The sequence below is a fragment of the Equus asinus genome, chromosome 22 (assembly GCF_041296235.1).
Source record: "Equus asinus isolate D_3611 breed Donkey chromosome 22, EquAss-T2T_v2, whole genome shotgun sequence".
Classification (NCBI taxonomy): domain Eukaryota; kingdom Metazoa; phylum Chordata; class Mammalia; order Perissodactyla; family Equidae; genus Equus; species Equus asinus.
The window spans coordinates 69,833,063-69,853,187 of record NC_091811.1 but is presented as its reverse complement, the minus strand read 5'-3'; the positions used below and the strand labels follow the sequence as shown (position 1 = coordinate 69,853,187).

The 20,125-nt window shown below is 47.3% G+C and overlaps 1 protein-coding gene across 1 annotated transcript in view; it reads left to right on the top strand.

Moving 5' to 3' along the window:
* Nucleotides 1-17,211, top strand: part of TSPAN8 (tetraspanin 8) — a 29,509-nt gene extending 12,298 nt beyond the window's left edge. The window contains exons 3-8 of the mRNA XM_044755910.2: nucleotides 3,475-3,612; nucleotides 5,010-5,084; nucleotides 5,167-5,274; nucleotides 9,061-9,195; nucleotides 12,469-12,552; nucleotides 16,924-17,211. Of these exons, the coding sequence (XP_044611845.1) occupies nucleotides 3,475-3,612; nucleotides 5,010-5,084; nucleotides 5,167-5,274; nucleotides 9,061-9,195; nucleotides 12,469-12,552; nucleotides 16,924-16,977 (594 nt within the window). The 3' untranslated portion in view covers nucleotides 16,978-17,211. The remainder of the gene's footprint in view (nucleotides 1-3,474; nucleotides 3,613-5,009; nucleotides 5,085-5,166; nucleotides 5,275-9,060; nucleotides 9,196-12,468; nucleotides 12,553-16,923) is intronic.
* The last annotated feature ends 2,914 nt before the right edge of the window (nucleotides 17,212-20,125 follow it).

The following is a 20,125-nucleotide window of genomic DNA, read 5'->3' as shown; positions in this document are numbered from 1 at the left end:
AGTTCACGCAGTTTATTCCAGCTCCAGCCTTTGGATTCCTCATTTGCTGTTTCTGTCCCGCACCGCGGTGTCACCGACGTAGGCGTGCAGACGTGGGAAGAAAGGGTGAGGCTGGGGGGCCGTTTCATTGGCTTTCCCACCCCATCTCCTGCCTCCATGGCTTCCATCTGCTTCCTCCTTCTTCTCAGGAATCTCTCTCCCCAGTTCTTCTTCTTGCTTTCTCCTCTGTTGTCTGGGCTCTCTTCACTATTCAGGGTCACATTTTCTACTAGAGCCATTTCAAGGTCTTTGCCCAAATAAACTTTCCCTCTCCAAGAGGATTTTGATTCCTATTTGATAATTATTAAGATACATTAAGCCAGCAATTAAGGTAACGCATTTTCTATAAAAACTTATTATACCACAATGTGGCTAAATGCCTTTGGAGACAGCCTAGTTAAAGGAAAGAGTAAGAAAGAGTAAGAGCAAATGAACTCTCTTCTGAGTCCTTCCGTAACTGGGTAGCTTTCTGTTTCTCTCTCTCTCTTCCTTCCTTCCTCCCTTCCTTCCTCCTCTTTCTCTCTCTCTCATTCTTTTAAAGTTTGATCTCAACTGTCAGGGCACCCAGGGGTGGCAGAGGCAGGGTGCTGTTCTGGGGGCTGGGCCTCACCAGGTGGGGATCGGGGGCAGGTGTGGTGCCGGCTGATAACACCCTTTCCATTGGACGTTGTTTCCTGGTGGAGGCTGATAAATGTGACTGGGGCTCCCTGGTGGCCGTGGGCTCTGGGTTTGAGCTGAGAAGGGTCTTCGAAGATGAGCAGAGTCTCTGTTGTCCGGAGACTGACATCTGATGTTGGGAATGAAAATCAAGCACTGAGATTCGCAGCCACGTGCTTAGAGGATGTCCTGGCCCTTCTAAGGTGTGTGCAGCCTGTGTTTTGCTTCATTCTCTCCTTTCTGATTGATATGGGAACATTACCCTTCCCCACAGTGCTCCTGTAAACAACTTTGGTGTTTAGTCTGTTAAGAAACTACACACATTGAATGGATTAAAGGAGAAGGGCTGTCTTGCGAGTCTGTCACTCCACATCTGGGCGGAGGATGCACTAACAGGGCTGGGCAGCATCACTGGTTACTCTGTCGGCCTCTAACCCTGGACAAAAGGCAGCTCTGCCAGGATGACAGTAACTGGTCTGATGTATGTGAAACTGGCCTGGTTTATGCTTATCCGAAGTCAGTGACAAAGGATCAGAGAGCTGGATTTTTCTGGTGGAAAACAGGCAGCAGCTTTAGGAGCGGCAGCAGGAGCACAAACACAGGGAAGAAGGCTGCCGGGATGCTCTGTGCACATCTTCGGCCTCTCTGTGCTGTGTCTCCGAGGGACGCTTTCTCCCTCACGATAAACTCAGCATGGAGGCCAAGCACATCGTCCTGTCCCAGGAGACCCCTCACGGTCCACAGGGGACCTGAGCCTCTGCTCCCAGGCTCAGCCGCTCCTCTGCCTTCAGGATTTCTCCGTGTGCCAAGACGGACACAGACACCAAGCGTCCGAGACTGCTTGGAGCACGCTGCCACCCCTCTCCGGGAGCGAACGCCGGGCTCAGATTTCCTCTCCTTCCCTGGGTGACAACAGCCCCTGCGTGGGCTGTAGCGAGACAGGGACCCCCGGGCATCTGGCACACTGCCTTCCGCCAGTTGCGGTGGGTCTGTGCCCACATCAGTCTCAGAGGTGCTTCGTCACTTGCTGAACGAGGGCCGGCCACACCAGCCCGGCCTCACGCGCAGACGCTTGACCTGCTCTGTCTGCATCTGGGCTTGTGACTGGAGTCCTGACACCTCAGCCAGCGAGGCCGCCTTCCCGGACGCCTGAGGGGTCTGTCTGCACCGCCACAACGTGCCGGGGAAGCGGATGTGTGGGTCGAGCCAGTTTCCTGATGCTGCTTTTTCATTGTGATCTGTTTTGACCCAGATGCCACGCCTGTTTATTAACAAAACTGACTCCTCAGCTCTGATCTTGACAGACAACAAAAAGCTGAAAAACAAACAAAAATCTCGAGGACGTAACCGAGCTCTCTAAATATGCAAATTGAAACATTCTCTGTAAGCGTGGACTCTCAGAGACAAAGGAGGCTTTGGTGGCTGACCCAGTTCCCTTTGTGAACGGGACGCGGCCCAGCCGGCTTAGCTGACTGGCCAGGGCTGGAAACTTGCTGTGTCTAAGGACGCTACTTGAATATAGATCTTTGTTTTAATGCCTTTACAACGTTAGCACATTCTTTCCTACTGATTGTCCCCTGAAGGTTTCCTCTAGGTTATGAGCTGATTTTAAAAGTCTCTGAAAACGTAAAGATCACGCGTAGTAGTGTTTATTTCCCGTCAAGGAGCTGACTTACATGCTGTGCAGCAGGTTCCAGGAGGCGGGGTCTCTGAGCCAGTCTGGGAACTGGTGGTCCACCTGGGGAGAGCCCCCAGACAGAGGCCACAGGGGAGGATGGGCTCCTGCCAGCCCTCATGTCTGCATACCCGGTTCCACTTTCCGGTTGTGATTTACTCCTGGACGCCTCTGAGGACGAGTGGTCGCCTGGGGCTGGGTGTTCTGACGAAGACGAGAATGTGTGGGGGGAAGAATGTGGGTAGCCCACCCATCACAGGGCCCTGGGGTCTTCCCCCAACATCCATTACTTCACAGTCAGGCAAAGTAAAGAGTTTCTGGAAAACCCTGTGGACTATTCCTTCCGGAAACAAGGAGAGAGAATTGATTCGGAATATCAGGAACTAGACTTATTTTCTTAGTTTAAATTTTTTTGTTTGTTTTGGCAGACGCACAGACCTGTGTAATCACTATTACAGTCAACACACAAAGCGTTTTTATTAACCCATAAAACTGCCTCGTTTTCCGTTGAGATCGAGCCCTTCTTTCCTTCCTCCACTGCTCAGCGTCTGCAATGATTCCTGCTGCGATGGCTTAGATTTGCTTGTTCTCGAGCGTCGTAGAAATGGAGTCATAGAGCCATCATCTTTTAAATACGGCTTGTTTGGCTGGACATGGTGTTTTTGAGATTCATTCATATTGTTGGGTCTACCATTAGTTTGAGGAACTTGGCTTTATAATTTAAATAATTAAATTGCCACAAAAAACACATACTTTACAATGCCACTCTTAGGTAAAAAACACAAAATATGCAAACTTTCATGGGTGAAAGTACCTGTCCTTCTACGCTTTTTAAATAATTGGTGTTTTAAAAGCCTATTGCCTTTCTTCCCTCCAACATCCAAATTGTCAGCTTAGGAAGATCAGACACTGGCCGCATCCTCAGACAAGCGATGCCTCAGTGGAACAGGAGCTCCTCAAGGGCGGGGCTCTGCTTGCTCTGGTCACGGAGCTTCTCCAGGTCCGGGAGCAGGGCCCGGGCAGAGCGGGACCCGCCGGGCATTTGTGGAGTGGCAAACCCCAGGAAAGGCATGTGCTGTCACTAATTGCTCTTTCATTTCCAGGTCCTCACGTCTGGGGACTCTGACGCTAACCCCTACGTGGCTGTGAACATCTTGATCGCGGTGGGCGCCGTCATCATGGTTCTGGGCTTCCTGGGCTGCTGTGGCGCCATGAAGGAGAGCCGCTGCATGCTCCTCCTGGTGAGCTCTCCAGACAAACCCCCGCGCCCGCCCGCAGGGTCCTGGGGGTCACCTCCCGCCCCGTCCTCTGTCTACGGGGCTCACCCAGGCTGGTGGGGCTCGACTCAGACTTCTGTCCAGACGGTTTGATGGTGGAAGGTAATGTGTTTAGTTAGATTAGAGGACACCCTGAGAGAAGACAAAGTTTAGTCATTCATTCATTCATTCACTCATTCGCTCTTTCCGAATACCTGCTCTGCGCCCGATGTTGTGCTAATGACACATAGGCATTAACACACTTAGAACCAGGAGGGAAGACAGACAAGGAAACAGTCAGCTACGGCCGGGCGGCCCGAGAAGAGAGAGGAGGGCACTTTCAAGCCAGAAGCAGCAGTGAATACGGTGTTGCTCTGGGTGAGGCTGTGACGAGCTTCCTGCAGGACAAGGCTGGCGTGTCCAGGGAACTCGAGGCCTTGGGTGTGGCTAGAGGGTGGCAGGGGCCGCCTTCCAGAAATGACGTGAGATGGATTGGAGTGTGGACTGCAGTCAAATCCTGCTCCAGGCTAAGGAAACTGTAAGGGACCAAGACAATCGGATCTGTCACTTAGGAAGCTCCATGGAGGGCAGATCGGGTCCGGACAACCCACAGACACTCACTTTTAACATATATATTAGAAAATAACAGTGGATATAGAAAAATATTAGAAAAATCCTCAAGTATTTATTAGCTATAAAGCAGACATAAGGATTTGTCAGAGTTCGTCTAAGCTCGTTTCTCTGATGAACTCAGTGGTGTCAGTCCCCGGGAAGCTATTTCTAACTGTCCCTTTATGACAGGGAGGTGGAGATGGTCTTAACGGGACTGTAATAGCATCTCTGGTGGCTGCTTCTTGAGTGACAAGGCCTCTTCTGCAACTTGGGGAATTTAATTACTTGAGGAGCTTGTGTTAAAAAAAACTAATTTGTGGGCCATATTCTCCAAACTTAGATTCAGCGGATCTGAGGCAGGTTTCAGGAATCCACATTGATAAGACCCCAGGTGATTCTAGAACTTTGTTTTGAAGTCGGTTCTGTTGCTGTTTTGATGTTTGATGAAGAAAGAGAAGGAGAAAGATAATATTCAAGAAATGTTATCTAAGTGTTCAAACTTCCCTCCATTCAGCATCACACCAATGCCCACAGTCCCATCAATAAATCCTCGTTTTAATCACTTTCCTTCATCAGTCTTTGCAGCAAATATTTCTTAGTAGTGATGCCCCAAAATTTGCTTCTTGAGGCAAAGGGTGGGATAAATGAAGAGTGTGGTTCACAGCCCAGCTGTGACTGGGTCCCCACTGCCGAGAGATGCTTCTGCCCGAATGTCCCTGGACGTTGCTGATCACACAGGAATGTAAAACAGATGCCCCTTCTCCTCTCAGTTCTTCATAGGCCTGCTTCTGATCCTGCTTCTCCAGGTGGCAGCCGGCATCCTGGGGGCCGCTTTCAAGTCTCAGGTGTGTACACACATGACATTTGACAACTTTGGAAATGCTACCTTCTGGCATGAATAATTTCACAATACTTTTCAATTTCCAGACTCAGCGCATTCTGAATGAGACCCTCTATGATAACGTGAAGCTTCTGAGCACAGCAGATGAAAGTGGGAAATCCTTCCAGGAAGCTCTGAGTGAATTTCAGGAAGAGGTAATTAGAACTGTGGTCATTTGGGGAGTTGGACATAGCGCTTCTGTGTTGACTTAATTTTTAACAGGTGTATTCTTTAAAGGTTGAAAGATGTGTCCATTTCGCAGATTTTGACTGATTATTCCGTCACCATGCAATAAGAAAAATCCAAGAATATTTCTAATTCTTTTCCAGCTTATTTCAAAGTTCTGAAGCAGTTTAGAATGACAGAGATTAAGAAAATATGTTTATGACAGATTAAGCTTGACTGGGCCAAGTCAATAATTGCTTTACTATTTGCCGTTTCGAAGGAGGGTGTGTTTGAGGAGTCTCTGTTTCTCTCTCTGGCTGCGTGCCTGCCCCCCTCTTGTGAAATAATTAGAGCTGACAGGCCTGCCACTCACCACGCGCCAGGCTTTATGCTCAGAGTTCACCAAATTCTCGCCACAACTCTGCGAGATGGTAATGCAGCTCATCTCATTGTCCCTATTTGACAGATGAAATTAGGGCTTAGAGAAGTCGGACAGCCAACAAGTGACGGGGTTGGAATCTGAACCCAGATCTGTCTGACTAGTTAATTCTTTCTAATCAGTACTCTTGCTCCTCCCTTATTTATTTATTCATTTGTTTATTTTGGCTGCTTCGCTCTCTTTTGGGTAAAGTAAAACCTTGGGAGGCACTGGAGGTGTACCCTGTCTGGCTCCTGCCCCGTCTCTGAGCCCTGCTGAAGACTGCTCCCCAAGGAGCATGCCGGGCAGGCCAGGGGCCCTTAGCAAGTCTGCCTTCCTGTCTCTGCACCATCCCCGCCCTTGCAGTATACTTACTACTTGTCTCTCTCTCTCCAAATACATCACATTCTTTGAAGCTTGCCTCAGATATTACTCACTGTGAAACTCCTCCCCACCACACCTTCTCAGCTCGGAATTCCCATCACAGTGACTGTATGGAGAGTTCATTCCACATGTGTCATAGAAATTCCCAGAATCCTAGAGGAGAGCTGGGTTTCACGACGTTTAACCAGACTTCTCATTGATTGAAGTATTTTACCTTCATGTGCATCCACCCTCTGAAGAGCTGAAAGTTTACCAATCTTTGCCCACCCCATCCCATTTATACCCAAGTCTGATGATCAGTGTGTTCTTTCCTAGTTTGAAACAAAATCTGCCTCCCAAGAATGCGCATCATTTAGTCCTACTTCTTCTTTCTGGAGTTTCCGAGGAAAAAGAAAATCTACTGATGCTTCTGCACATTCCAACTTTTTCTTTGAAAATGGCTACCATGTGACTGATAAAAGCTTTGTTTTTCAAGTGGAAGCATCCTTGGTTTCTTGAGCTATTGATCAGACGACATTTTTACCAGAGCGTTCCCCAGTTCCCATTTGGATAGACTCCAGCTTGTAACATTTCTGCTTAAAGTGTCGTTTCCAAGAGCAGAAGCCCAGTACATCAGTCCCCGTGTTACTGCCCAGGTTGTGCTGCCCCAGCCCCGCGACAGCAGCAGCCTCTGACCCTCCCCTCCACAGTCATTCCCCCCTCTAGAGCCCAGATTAACCCAGGTTTAACGCAGGAGGAATTTACACAGCTCAGTTCCTCTGCTGGGGGACTGAGCATCCTTGGTCCTCCCCACCAGGGACCAAGCACACGACAGGTGACCACTGGGTCTCTGGCCTGGGTCCTGAGTCACACTTGCTGCGTGTTGTCCCTGTTTCCCAGGTCTCGATGCCGACCACAGGGTCTACATGTTCTGTGGTCGTAGCACAAGTCCTAATTCCTTCCGTTCTCACACACAAATCCTGTGTCTGAAGCTCTCTGTGTTCCTAGGACTATAGGCCTTTTTTATGGTCAGTTCTGAGTCGTTTCTTTTCTTATCCACCAGGGCTTTGTTTTTTTAGTCATGTGTCTTTGGAGAAAGACTCCTACCTCGGACCCTGGCTGGGTGACCGGGGGCCCACCCCACACGGACAGAGCTTTTAGATACTACGTGGCTTTCTCTCAGAGTGTGCCCCTCTGGAATTCGCGGGGTGACTATTTGTCCAGAGGTCACTGCTCTGAGCCTTGTTCATCTGCTGATATAACACTTTCAGCAGTCCTGACCAGCCTCCTCCCCAGCTCCTCCCACTTCTCACCTGGTGACAGGTATCAGGCCACGTTTAGCCCCTTTGCCTCCCACTCCATCTCTGTAAGGATGTCTGTGCTTCCCGAAGGAACCCCAAGCTATATTGCACTCCAGTGTGGACTGATCTGTGCGTGCATAGAGTGGGACTTATGTTCTTTCTGGTCTGGAGTGTCTGCATCAATACTATTCAAGATTATTTAATCAGAAAGAGAGAGCAATTAGTCATGCTTACCGTGGAAAGGAAAGTAGTTGTTTCAAGATTTCCCTCTTTGCTAATATTGATTGACCTTGGGACCAGCGGAAACTTCCAGCTGTTTGTCCTATGAATGTCTAGTGAGTCATATGTTTGTGCAATTAAGTCTCCCAGCCAAAGTGCAAGACTTTATGTCCACCTCAGTTGAACTCGTTGGTTTGAGTCCATGTGTGAACTGTCTCTGGAAGTCGATTCTGTTCTCCAGTATATCGGTCACCACTCCCACCTCCATAGCAACTGCAGAGCTGATGAGAGTTTCACATCTTTATCTAAATCATCGATGTCCACGTTGAACAGACCACGTTCACGTGAGAGCACAATGGAAACGAGAACTGCCACAAAACAAAAGCAACAACGTAACAGCTGACTTGTAGTGAGCGCTTTCTGCAAGCCAGGTGCCGGGTGAGCACCGCATAGCTTCACATGGGTTTTCTCATTTTTATCTTTACAGCAAATCTACGAGTTAGAGCCTATCATTAGCAACTACTATTATCTGTGTCTTACAGATGAAGAAACGGTGGCACAGAGAGGTTTCGGTGATGTGGGTAACACGGTCACCCAGCCAGTATGGGGAGGTCCTTTTGCTGTCCTGGCATGCGAATGCATCTGAGGCTGGAAAACCACCCCGTCTTGGTTCTATTCTCATCAGCAATTTTTTTCCTACCGTTCTGCATGACGAGTTTTCTCCCTAATGGAGAAAATAGGACATGATGAGGCATAACTGCTTCTCTCTTTCGTCTAATAATATTACGTGCCATCTACCCTGAGTCGCTGGTCTTAACACTTCCTTGTTTTTCTTCCCCAAACATGACCACAAGTTCCTGTAGTGTTTCCCCATGTTTCTGTTTATTCTGGCCCCTTCCTGACGTTATTCAAGAGTTTCATCCTCATTTGCACCCCTTCCCCCATTTTGCGGCCGTCCAGGTAAAAGTCAATCTCACGGGGGCCCATTAAGCATCTTCTTTGCCCCTGAGATGCCTCGAACCCTCTTCTCCGTCTCTTCCAAAAGTCATCAAAGATCATGAGATGGAATTTTCATTTTTTAAGCCTCTCATCTCTTTTGAGCAAAAGTTCTTCGAAGAGACCATGACTCTGTGTCATGAACTCTTTGGAAGCTTCTTTCCCAGGATCTAGGATACGTAGATTGGATTCTGCCCTCTCTTTTGTCATTAAAAACTGGCAGGTAAGTTTTTTATCTTCTCGCCAAGTTCCTCACACTTTTGCATCTGCAACCCTATTTTCCTTCATCAATATTAAGAACAAAATGGACGATTCCTTCATTTTTGCTTCTACCTTCAGAGAGGTGGGTGAAAAGATTTACACGATATTTTAGTATAAAAACTTCTTAATAGTGGTTTCAGAAGAATATGAGTGAATGTGTTGACAATGTTTTTATCTTCTTTAGTGATACCTTTTCATATCTACTTTTCATCAAACAGTTTAAATGCTGTGGATTGGTCAATGGCGCTGCTGACTGGGGAAGTAATTTTCAACAACATTACAAGTCCTGTGAATGTACAGACACATCAGGTTCATCTTGTACAACTTATGATAATAAAAGCGTTTACAAACAGGTGAGAACTAAGTCAAATTTGCCACAGTAAGTAGTTCTGTTAACTTTTCACACTGAAAGTCTCTACAAAAAATTAGATTGCAGCACTTCCAACGGGAATCATGACATAAAGTCCCAGGAATTTCCGAAATAAAAAAGAAATCTTTATTTAAAGATAAAAGCAGATATAGAAAAAGGAAGCATTTCATTTCTTCTGTGAGTCTCGCGTCATTTAAACTCAATGGTAACAGATCAAAGAAACATTCCACCTCAGGGGGAGCAAAGGACAAACTAGCAGATGAAAGCTTATTTTGGCCTCTCTCTGGTGACTTTAGTCATTATTATCTTCTATTTTTCCTATTGTAACTTAAGTTCTAGAAATCTATATTTTCACAGCAAAGTTTTCTTTTTTTGTGAGAAGTCCCCTTTTTTCAGGTAACTGTATGGGTGGGAGGAAAGTACTTGGCCTGGGGGTTTGGGCTCTGGATGTTATGTGTACCTACCAATCTACCAAATTATCGCTGCGGTTGAGACGGCGCGAACCCAGACGTTTAAAGTCAGGTAGAAGAGCTGGGTTTATCTTGTACGTGCTGGAGATGCCATACTTATGTCACTTGTGGAGGTCGTAGTCGTATTTCTTATTATTGTTAATTCATCAAATATGGACTGACCGCCTCCCACACACCAGGCCTACTGCAGCCACTGGCAGTCCATTTCTGGACGGCGCGACGCCTGCATGCACGGGGCTGAAGTGTAAACAGGAAGGAGAGAAAGATAATCAGGCAACTTTGGTCCAATGAAGCCTGGGTGTTTCTTGGAAAGGGGGCACAAGGAGGTAGGGGACCATCTAACGCAGTGTCCTGGCTTCGAGGTATGGCTTCCTGGAGGACCTGACAGCTGGTCCTCAGCACAGGGCTCCACACATTTGCTCCTTCTGCCGGAAGGAGTGTTTACCAAACTGACACTGATCTCCATGTCCCGTTACTTGCCGTGGTAGGGGAGGAAGACATCTCCTCTACCCACTCTGGGTCCTTCTGGCTGGAGAAGGAATTAAATTCCCATGAGAGAGAACAACAGGAGAAAATTAAACAAAGCTTTATAACATGTATACATGGGAGAGGCTCAGGCAACCTGGGCAACTCGCCAAAATGGCTGAAGCCCCCACCTTAAATACCCTCTTCAGCTGCAAAGGAGGATGTTGGGGTGGGGGGAGTCAGTTACAGGAGGTTACCAGACAAGTACAGTAAACGAGAGTCAGGTTATTATGCAGATTTAAGTCCTTGCCTTCCGCACTGATGAGAATTTCTAGAGATAAGGTCATCCCCCTTCTTCCTGGTACAGAGAGGGAGACACCTTTACAGATGGAGATTTCCTTTACAATGTAAATGTCACTTAACAAAGGGTAAGTACATATTACTGTTCAGAGTTTCTCTCATGTCTGCAGTTTTTAAAAGTAACCAGCCAAAAATAATCCTCATGCCAAAGAGATGTATCTTGGGGCGGCCAATTCCAGTCCCCCACACCGTTATCCTTCAGGGCCAGCTGTGTGTCAGACAGACCCTGGCTGGAATCATTCAAGCTTCTGGACCTCGAGGAGATTACAGTCTCCTTGGGAGACAGCTCCACAAAGGCTGCTAGGATTCGGTAAACTAATTTCTGTAATTCCTGAAGGCTGTTCTCACTCTTGCTTTGGTTACTAATGGCGGCTGAGGTTAATCACGTATCAGGAAACAGGAGGGGTCTCGGGATCCTCTCTCCTGCTGACTGTCATGTCCTTTACCAGAATCCTATCGAGACTGAGTCCTGAGGGCGTTGCTGTTACTGGCATTTAAAGTAACTCAACGGGGAAGTTTTCTCCCGACTGAGCTATCGCGTGTTTTCACTGTCAAAATAACATCTCTAAAAAGTCTTATTCTCACCTTTCATATTCCTCCCTGCTCCCCTCCTGCCCACCTAACTTTAGACACAGTCTCTACAAGGAAGAGGGGAAATGATATGGGGCAAATGAAGGTGGTTTCCACTCAGGAGGAGGAGGAGACTGGTGAATTCAACTGCAGATTGCTGCCTCCTGTGAAAGATTCAACTTAAAGAGGTTTTCCTCAGGATAGATTTTGAAAAGCCCCAGCATTATCCTAAAAAATAAGAGAAATTCCCTCTAAATTCACACACAGATCAGCTGAAGTTAGGCTGATAGAGACACCAGTATCGCAAAAGGAAGGTTATAAATTCATAAAATACTTCCATTTGCCCTGTGTCATTTGCAAGAAGTCTGGAAAAATTAAAAATCAGGAATGGCCATAATTTACATTCCTTCCCCCCCCCCCTTTGCCAAGATAACCTGGTTATCTGGAGGGGACGGGGCCAGAAAACTTCTCCAATATACTGACTGTGACTGAGTACACGCAAGCATTAATCTCGCGCTTCACCCGACTGACGTAATTTCCTGGAACGTCCACCCCGTGGGATCAGATGAGAGTGGAGAGACTCGGCGCTCAGGAGTGAGGGGGAGAAAGCTGTCGCTCTCAGCCTTGGGGAGAACTCGTATTTTATGGAACAAAACAGCAATATTTAGTTGACCCTTTGTGCATGTAAGACTCTCATAAGAATGATCTATTTTCTGGCAATATAGACTATACCACTATTACACTGTGAAATATTTTTCCATTTTTGAATTATTCAAATAATTGACAATTGTTAGAGTTTTTAAGTCTGGTCTGAAAAGTTTGAAGCTTGGAATTGCATGCTGGTTTGGATAAATTTCAAAAACTGTGTCAGAGAGGAAGCTTTCTAAGTTCTCTGTAAAGTACGGGCATAATCGTGGACATAATGTGTTTTTCTTTTTAAGGTAAAAATAACCCTGATAAATATTATTAAGGGATTTTAGAAAAACCTTGTTTTAAAAATGAAAACTTGCAATACAATTAGCTGGAGACCCAGCCAGGGAACTCTCTGCTGTAGATTCTAGACGTAAATAACACACAGTCAGGGTGCTAACTGAAATGAACAACCACAAGTCAGGATAAAATTCTTATTTATAGCTAAAGATCCCTACATTCAGCAATCAGGTAGCTGAAGCAAAATTTTGCTCCTCAAATGCTTTCTAATATATAAACAAACTGCAACAATTACAACTTTTTTGGGGGAGGAGCATGCAGTGGTGGGAATAACCGAATTCCTTTTTGCTGAGCGTGTTCCTAGGGAGCAATGTACAAAGTCAACCCAATGGAAAAAAATTCATTAGAATAAGGTAAAAACTTGATTAAGGATAACTTTTTATGTTTTGTTCTCTTAACAGCCATGCATTTCTTTGATAAAAGACTTAGTTGCAAAACATATTCTCGTGGTTATTGGAATAGCGTTTGGACTGGCAGTTATTGAGGTACAGTACTAATAACTTGCATTATTGACTCTTCATTCGTTTCCTTGTTGGTTCATTAATTCTTCTAGCAAATATTTATGGTGAGCCAAATAAAAGCTGAGTGCTTCAGGAAAGCACCAGGGACCCAGGACCCCCATATCTGCTCTCAACACCCCAGCCTGCACCTAGCACCCCCATATCTGCACCCAGAAACCCCTATTCGCCTGAGTCTGGGGAGGGGGTTACAGTTGTATGAACTGAGCAGGGCTGAGGCTGTTACTTCTGAACGATCTCTCTACTGGGAAACAAAAATGGAATTAATTTCCACACAGTTCTTAGTCCCAGATAGCCTTTCCCACTGAAAACCAGCGTGAGAGGTAAAGTTTCCTGATTTGGAAGAAATAGCACCAAACAAACCTGGACACAACCTTCACCCTTTTATCTCCCTTTCCGATTTTGAAACAGAAAATAAAATCCGCATGCAGGAGTATGGGAGCTGTCTTCCCGCTATTCCATTCTAGAGAAATCCAGCAGGTTCCAGGAACGAGGGAGAGTTGACTGATTCCTTGCTGTCAGGATATGGACTCGCTTGGAGAAGATTTTAGGGAAGCTCAAGGCTTATGCGTTTACGCTCATCAATTTGATTACTGATGTTGAAAAACAATCCTGTATGGAGTTTTATATGTTGGCATGAATTTTTTTAGGAACCTGAAGGATATTTTTTACGTGGCCTAAAATTCTTTGCCAAAAAGATAAAATAAGAGTCTTCAGACAAGCATTTTTGGAATGGTCCCAGATCTTGGTTAATTTAGAGAGCAAGTGAGTCAAATTCACTCAGATCCCATTTCGGGGGGTTGGCAAGGATCCCCCACGTGTGAGGCGTCTCTGGTCAGCGCCTCCGAGGGCTGGCTGGTCAGCTCCACGTTCGCGCCTCGCTCCCTGGCGTTCTGGTGCTGCCCCTCCTGCGAGTGCCACACTGCGGCCAGAGAGGAATCTTAGCCGGCCCTGAGCACTTTAGTGTTCTCAGCCGTCATCTGGGTTCCTGGTGCAATTTCGCAGCAACCATTAGAGGGAGGGTGGGGACAGCCAGCAGCAAGCGGGCTGCTGAGTGTCGGTTCCTTGTAGCCCAAATGAATAGTCTAAAGATGCAGCGTCCTCTGACACGTGGCTGTTTATGACCAGAGCCCAGGAGTGCTGCGCAGTTCATCCGAATCTCTCGATTCTGCCTTTGGAAAATGTCCTTCGTTTCTCTGCTCTGTATTCTGGGTTCACGCTAATTTAGAAATACAAACTAGTGGCTGTAGAGGTGAGAGAGGAATCCCCCACGTCCACTCAGATGTTTATAAACATAAACTCACACACACACACACAAACACACACGTATGTTGGCAGAGTAGCCTTTAGACGAATGATTGAAAAGCAGGCTTCAAATGAGGAGATCGATGTAAGTGTCAAATTCCACATTAGACTCAAACCCACACAGCTGACTGTGACCGCCCACAACTCACAGATGCTTCTAAGAAGCTTCTCAAAAGCAAAGCCAGAGAAAACAAGGATGGAATCCCCTGGGAAGATTGGGGTCTCCTCTGTCAGAGCCAAAGGCGTTGCCAAGCATCCAAGTATGTGTAATGGAAAATGAGATTTCAAGAGGAATAGCATTGCAGCATTTTATGAAATTGGTGTGGGGGCTGGCCCTGTGGTGGAGCAGTTAAGTTCGTGCGCTCCACTTCTGAGGCCTGGGATTGGTGGGTTCAGATGCCAGGTGCGGACATGGCACTGCTTGTCAAGCCATGCTGTGGTAGGCATCCCACATAAAATAGAGGAAGATGGGGGCACGGATGTTAGCTCAGGGCCAGTCTTCCTCAGCAGAAAGAGGAGGATTGGCAGCAGTTAGCTCAGGGCTAATCTTCCTCAAATAAAAAAGAAAGAAAGAAATTGGTATGCTCCATGTGTTTGTTACATATTTAGATATTTTATTGGTCGTTCTAAAGATGTGTATAGGGAAATACCTTAATAAAAAGCTTCTGTTGATTAATTTATAGGAATGTAATTTATATGATAATATCATAAAATATAACTTTTTTGAGTTACGTTGGTTAAATTAAGAGCGATTTCTAGACTGTGGGTAGATATGATATAGTTGGTTCAAAGAACTATTTGAAACTTTTTTTTCACTTCCTCAGTCTAAAACCTGCCCTCCCTCTAGGATTTGAAGGGAAAAGCATCCTTTGGTGTTCCTCTCTTTTTATTCAAAACGGAGCTTAGAAAGCTGTCTCCTGGTAGCCAGTCTATGAAATGTATCCAGTAGACGCAGGCATGAGTGCAGCTGCCTAACACACAGGCAGCAACCCGCTCGGCTTACCAAGTTCAGATTCAAGAAGACACGAAGGTGCCTGGAGAGAAAACCCCTGCAGTAAATATTTTCAGGAAGGAAACAGAGCAAATAGCTCCCTGCGGAAAATACATTCAAACTATCTCCATAGAAAAACACCAAATGAAAAACCCACGCTCCGACACGTGGCCTCTGGCGGTGGTGCATCTGAGCGAGGCCCCGACGGGCCCAGGGTTGTTTTCCAGGCTCTGCTAAGACCACGTCCTGTGGGATTCTCCTCTGACGGGATGCTGGGAATCTATGTAGAATGCTTTATTTTTCTAAGAAAATTTTATCTAGAGACATCGGAATTCTCATTATTCTGAGTTAATTATCTAGACTATCATCTTTCTCCTTATTTGATTACAGCAAATTACAAGCACAAAAAAATGACCAGCACTTTCTCTCCTCACTTTAATTAAGAAAAAAAGCCCTTGACACTGGCAGTCATCACTTTGTAGGACAAAACTCATCCCGATGGGAGGTCCCGGAATAGAGCAGATAAAAGAGAAAGGTGATCATTTTACTTCTTTTTCTTTTTTGAGGAAGATTAGTCCTGAGCTAACATCTGCCAATCCTCCACTTTTTTCTGAGGAAGACTGGCCCTGAGCTAACATCCGTGCCCATCTTGCTGTACTTTATATGTGGCACGCCTACCACAGCATGGCTTGCCAAGCGTTGCCATGTCCGCACCAGGGATCCAAAGCAGCGAACCCCAGGCCGCCAAAGCGGAACGTGCACGCTTAACTGCTGCGCCACTGGGCTGGCCCCAAAACTTTACATTTTTCAGGCTGCCTCAGATTGTGGGAGCTCATGCACATGACTCAGTAAGTTTATCCCGAGTTTTGGCATCGCTATGTGGTGAATCTCTTTGCATTATTTGCTATTTTTATGAACAATGATAAAATTTCTTTTCAGAGGCAGAGAAAGGCAAGAAAGTGGGACATTAGCTGTCTGGCCTGCTGACAGGCGGGGGAGTCTGTTTCAAGGGGGCCGTGGAAGAGGGTAGTTGCCTGGTCCCAGTACTTTGCCCATTTTCTTGATTCTTTCTTGGTACTTGTCGCCCAGACTTAAGGCAAAAAGACAATTTCAGTCCTGACTTTTAGAAGATTCTGAATGAAATCACTACTTTTGCAGAGAATTGGCATCGACTTTTTTTTAAGAAGGAAGAAATACAGGGCAGTAGTTCTCGCCTGAAAAGCATTTCCGGGAAAGAATGAGCAGGCAGGACTCAGTGTGGGAGGGGCCATTGCGACGATGACTCGGGTACATGGCCCCTCATCCTCCTGTCCCCTCACGGGGGCCTGGGCAGCAAACTTTCCCCCTGACTCACACACAGCCCTTCTGTCATTTCCACATCAAGACCACAGCATGCGGGGCATGACTGCAGAGCCAACTGGGGCAAGTTTTGGGGTCCCTCATTCTTGGGAGAGGCACTTAATGAGATGGAAATTATGCCCCAGAGTTTCAGCTGTGATTTTTCATTTCAAAGGAAATTCCTGCATTCAGCTATTCCCCATAGATTTAGAAGCTTTGAAAAAAAATTTACTTTTCTTCATTTCTGTTGGCAATGCCTAAAAATATGGCAAGAGAAATTCTGGATTCCTTGACTTTTATGCAGATGATCTAAACCAGATGGTGGCAACCCTTTTATGGAACCGACAGGTACATTCAGCCCCCAGAGGTCTGGGCCCCCCAGAGCCACAGGGCTGCACGCCCCAGGAGGGATGGCTCGAAGGGCAGGGTCCTCTGGTGGCAGCCGTACCACGCGCGGTCCGGTAGGCAGGGTTAGACGTGGATTGGCAGCTGAAAACCCTCATTAAAACAGAAAGTACTCACAGAGCTTTTTCAGTGCTCTTTGTCCCGTTGGAGTCTCATTTCCCAGGAAGAGAGATGATTTAGAAAAATAGGATCAGAGCTCTCAGAGTCTTTTCATCACATAGAATGTTCTTTCTATCTATTTATCATGTCCCAGCGTTTCCCCTTAAATTCCACACTAATCCTGTGATTTTATTTTCCAGATACTTGGTCTGGTATTTTCCATGGTCTTGTACTGCCAGATCGGGAACAAGTGAACCCAGGGATGTGTCAAGCTCCCATCAGTCAAACTGCTTTAAAGTCTTGCTTTGGCTTTGTGACTAAATATTTGAGAGCTGTATATGTCAGGAGCAGCTGTCCTATTAAAACGCCTCATTTCGCTGGACCACAGATATCTTCCAGACATAGTGAACAGATTTAAGATTCGAGTGACACAAGGAAAATGACACGAATGTGCATTTTTACTCAAAATAAAACTAACATTGTTTACATCGGTGCTTTTTCATGTCTGATCATTGCGTTCAGGTGTTGGTGTGCTCGAAACGTCCGTCTGGAGCCGCCCAGTGGGGTGACCTCATCCCCAGGTGACAGGGCCGTGCTTTGTCGGGCATGAATCTGAGATTTCGGGAGCAGCGCTGTCTGTTGTGTGGTGTATCAGCCATCACTGCTGAGAGCGGATTAAATCTCAAGTTGAAAGGTTCAGAGTGGCCCAGATAAAAGAGCCACCATCTCCTGTATGTCTGTACCAGAATCTTCTCATGGTCTCTCCTTTCTCTCTCTGCTGTGGGCACGAGAAAATCTGGGTGCTGTCTTTCCAGCCACTGAGGCTCTGGTACCCCTCTGGATCTTCCTCTGGGACATAATGTAACTGCTTTTGTCTTTCTAGGTCTTACAGACATTTTTACATTTTACTTGCTACTGAGGTACAATTACACACAATAAAGTGAACAAATCTTGAGTGTACGCCTGTGTGAGTGCCATGCAGATGGAGACATGGAATGTTTCCAGCGCACGAGAACGCCCTGCGTGCCACCTCCCGGCGCGTGCAGAGCCGCAGCAACTTGCCAGGGCGGGCAGCACACATGTACATCTCATCCCGGCTAACTGCGCTCAGTGACGTCACGTTGTGGCTTGAAATCCACGTTGGCGGGAGTATTCACACCACAGACAGTGGCAAACGCTATAAATCAGGGGGTTTTGCTTCTTTGAGAGTTGGTTGTTAAACATTTACCAGTACACCACTGCCCTTCTCAGCAAAGACCTCCCCAGAGGTAGCCGCTCTTCTGACTTCTATGACCATAGATTCGTTTGGCCTGTTCTGGAACTTTCCATAAAGGGAACAGTAAGTAAGCTGTGGCTTGTTTTGCTCAACATTCTGTTTGGGAGATGCATCTGCATTGTTGCAATGTAGCTCATTCCCGTCGCGCGTGAGATCCGCTGTCCGTGAATACACAGCACGGAGCGCGTGTCCACCCTCCTGTTGGTGGGCTCGGGCTGTGCCTCCAGTTTGGCGCGAGTTTGAACAAAGCTGCTGGAAACGCCCTCTGACGTCTTTTGGCTCCTGCAGGTTCTCGTTTCTGGGTGGACAGGGAGGGGTGCGTTGCTTTGTAGACAACATTTAGATCTAATAGATTCTGTCAAGTAATTTTCTGAAGTGGTTGTACTGGTCCACACTCCTTCTAGAGAGTAGGGTATACTCAGCCTCTGAGAAGGAGGATAAGGAAGGCAAGCAGTTATCACCCGGTGTATCAGTGGGGGCAAGGAGCGGGAACACGGGGGCCCTGGGCTAGTTGGGCACCCCCATTCTAGCTCCTCTGTTAATGATAAACACGCCTATCTTTCTCCTAGGAGCTCTACCAGAAACTGTGCTTTCTTATCTCGTTTCTTCTCACCATGTCCTTATGGGGTAGACAATATGGACAGACACTATGGGCAGACGATTTTCCCCCAGGCCCTGGTCATGAGTCCTGCTGTGTTTGGCTTTCCTGTGGGATGTCTATTACTAAGCCTGCCCTATTTTATCATAATTGCCTGTTCATATACTGGGACTCCTCGAAGACATCGATCGTGTCTTGTCTTCACGGTCCAGTACCTGCCACAGGGCTTGGAGGATATTGGGCACTCAGTAAACTGTAGCTAAGAACTACACTTAGATTTACTGAGAACTTCCTGTACACCACAAATATTGTGAGCACTTTTCATAGAGCTGCTCACTTAACCCAGAACCACCCTCCAGGCTGGTACCATAATTAGACCCACTTTGCTGTCGAGGAAACTGGGACTCAGTGATGTAGCTACTTTCTCAGCCTGCACAGCCTGTTAGAGGAGGGGCTGTGACTCAGCCTCGTGGACCCGACGCCTGTGCTCCTTATGCTGTGTCATCACCCTGCCTGACGCTGTTGTTGGGAGAAATAGACAAGGAAATGAATGTGGAAGCGCTTTTTCATAGTGTCAGGCACATAGCAGGGTATTTGGTGGTAAAATCAATGATATAGAGACCGCGTCTGTCGGGCAGGCAGCAAAACGCAACTCTCTGGCTGTTTCAAACAACAGGAAGATAACTCAGGGCACAGCTGTCTCAGTTGGCTCAGCTGCCACAACAAAACGCCACAGGCTGGTTGGCCTCAGCAACAGAGGTCTCTTTCCTCACCGTCTGGAAGCTGCTAGGGCAAGACCAGGGTGCCGGCAGGTGGGTTCCCGCTGAGGGCTCTCCTTCTGGCCTGGGTGGGCGCCGTCCCACCATGTCCTCTCATGGCAGAGAGGGAGCTCTTTGCTGCCTCCTCCTGTAACGACGTTGATCCTATCAGATCAGGGCTCCACCCTCGTGACCTCGTTTAATCCTAATTACGTCCTTACTGCAAACACAGCCACACTGAGAGTCAGGGCCCAAACAGAGGTATCTGGGGGGACACAGTTCAGCCCCTGGCAGCTGTTTACACGGGTGATGGAGGAAGTGAGAAGCCAAATGGGATGGCAAGCTAACCCAGAGCTTAGCAACAGTAGGAAGGTGCTGCCACCCTTAGGACTAGGGCACAGAGGGAGCATTTCCAGAGCCCAGGATCCAGGCCACCTCGAGGGAGATGCGGCCGTGGCTGGACCACAGTCAGGCAGGACTGGGAGCCATGGGTGACGCGGCAGCTGTCAGAGCAGAGAAGGGCAGTGCCCCTGCTTCTCCTTCCCACCCCTCCGACCCTTTGCCAGCACCTCCCATTGGCTGAACTCGCCTGGAAGCCAGAAAACAGGGGAGCCTGGGAAATGCAGTTTCCTCAGAAGAAAAGCAAAGCAGGACCAGGCTGCGCAGCTGGAGGCCATCACAGCCCAGGGGAACGGGGAGCCGGGCTGCGGGCGCTGACAGCCGTGGGAGCGCAACCGAGATTAACGCCTTAGTGCCTTAGTGAGGAATCA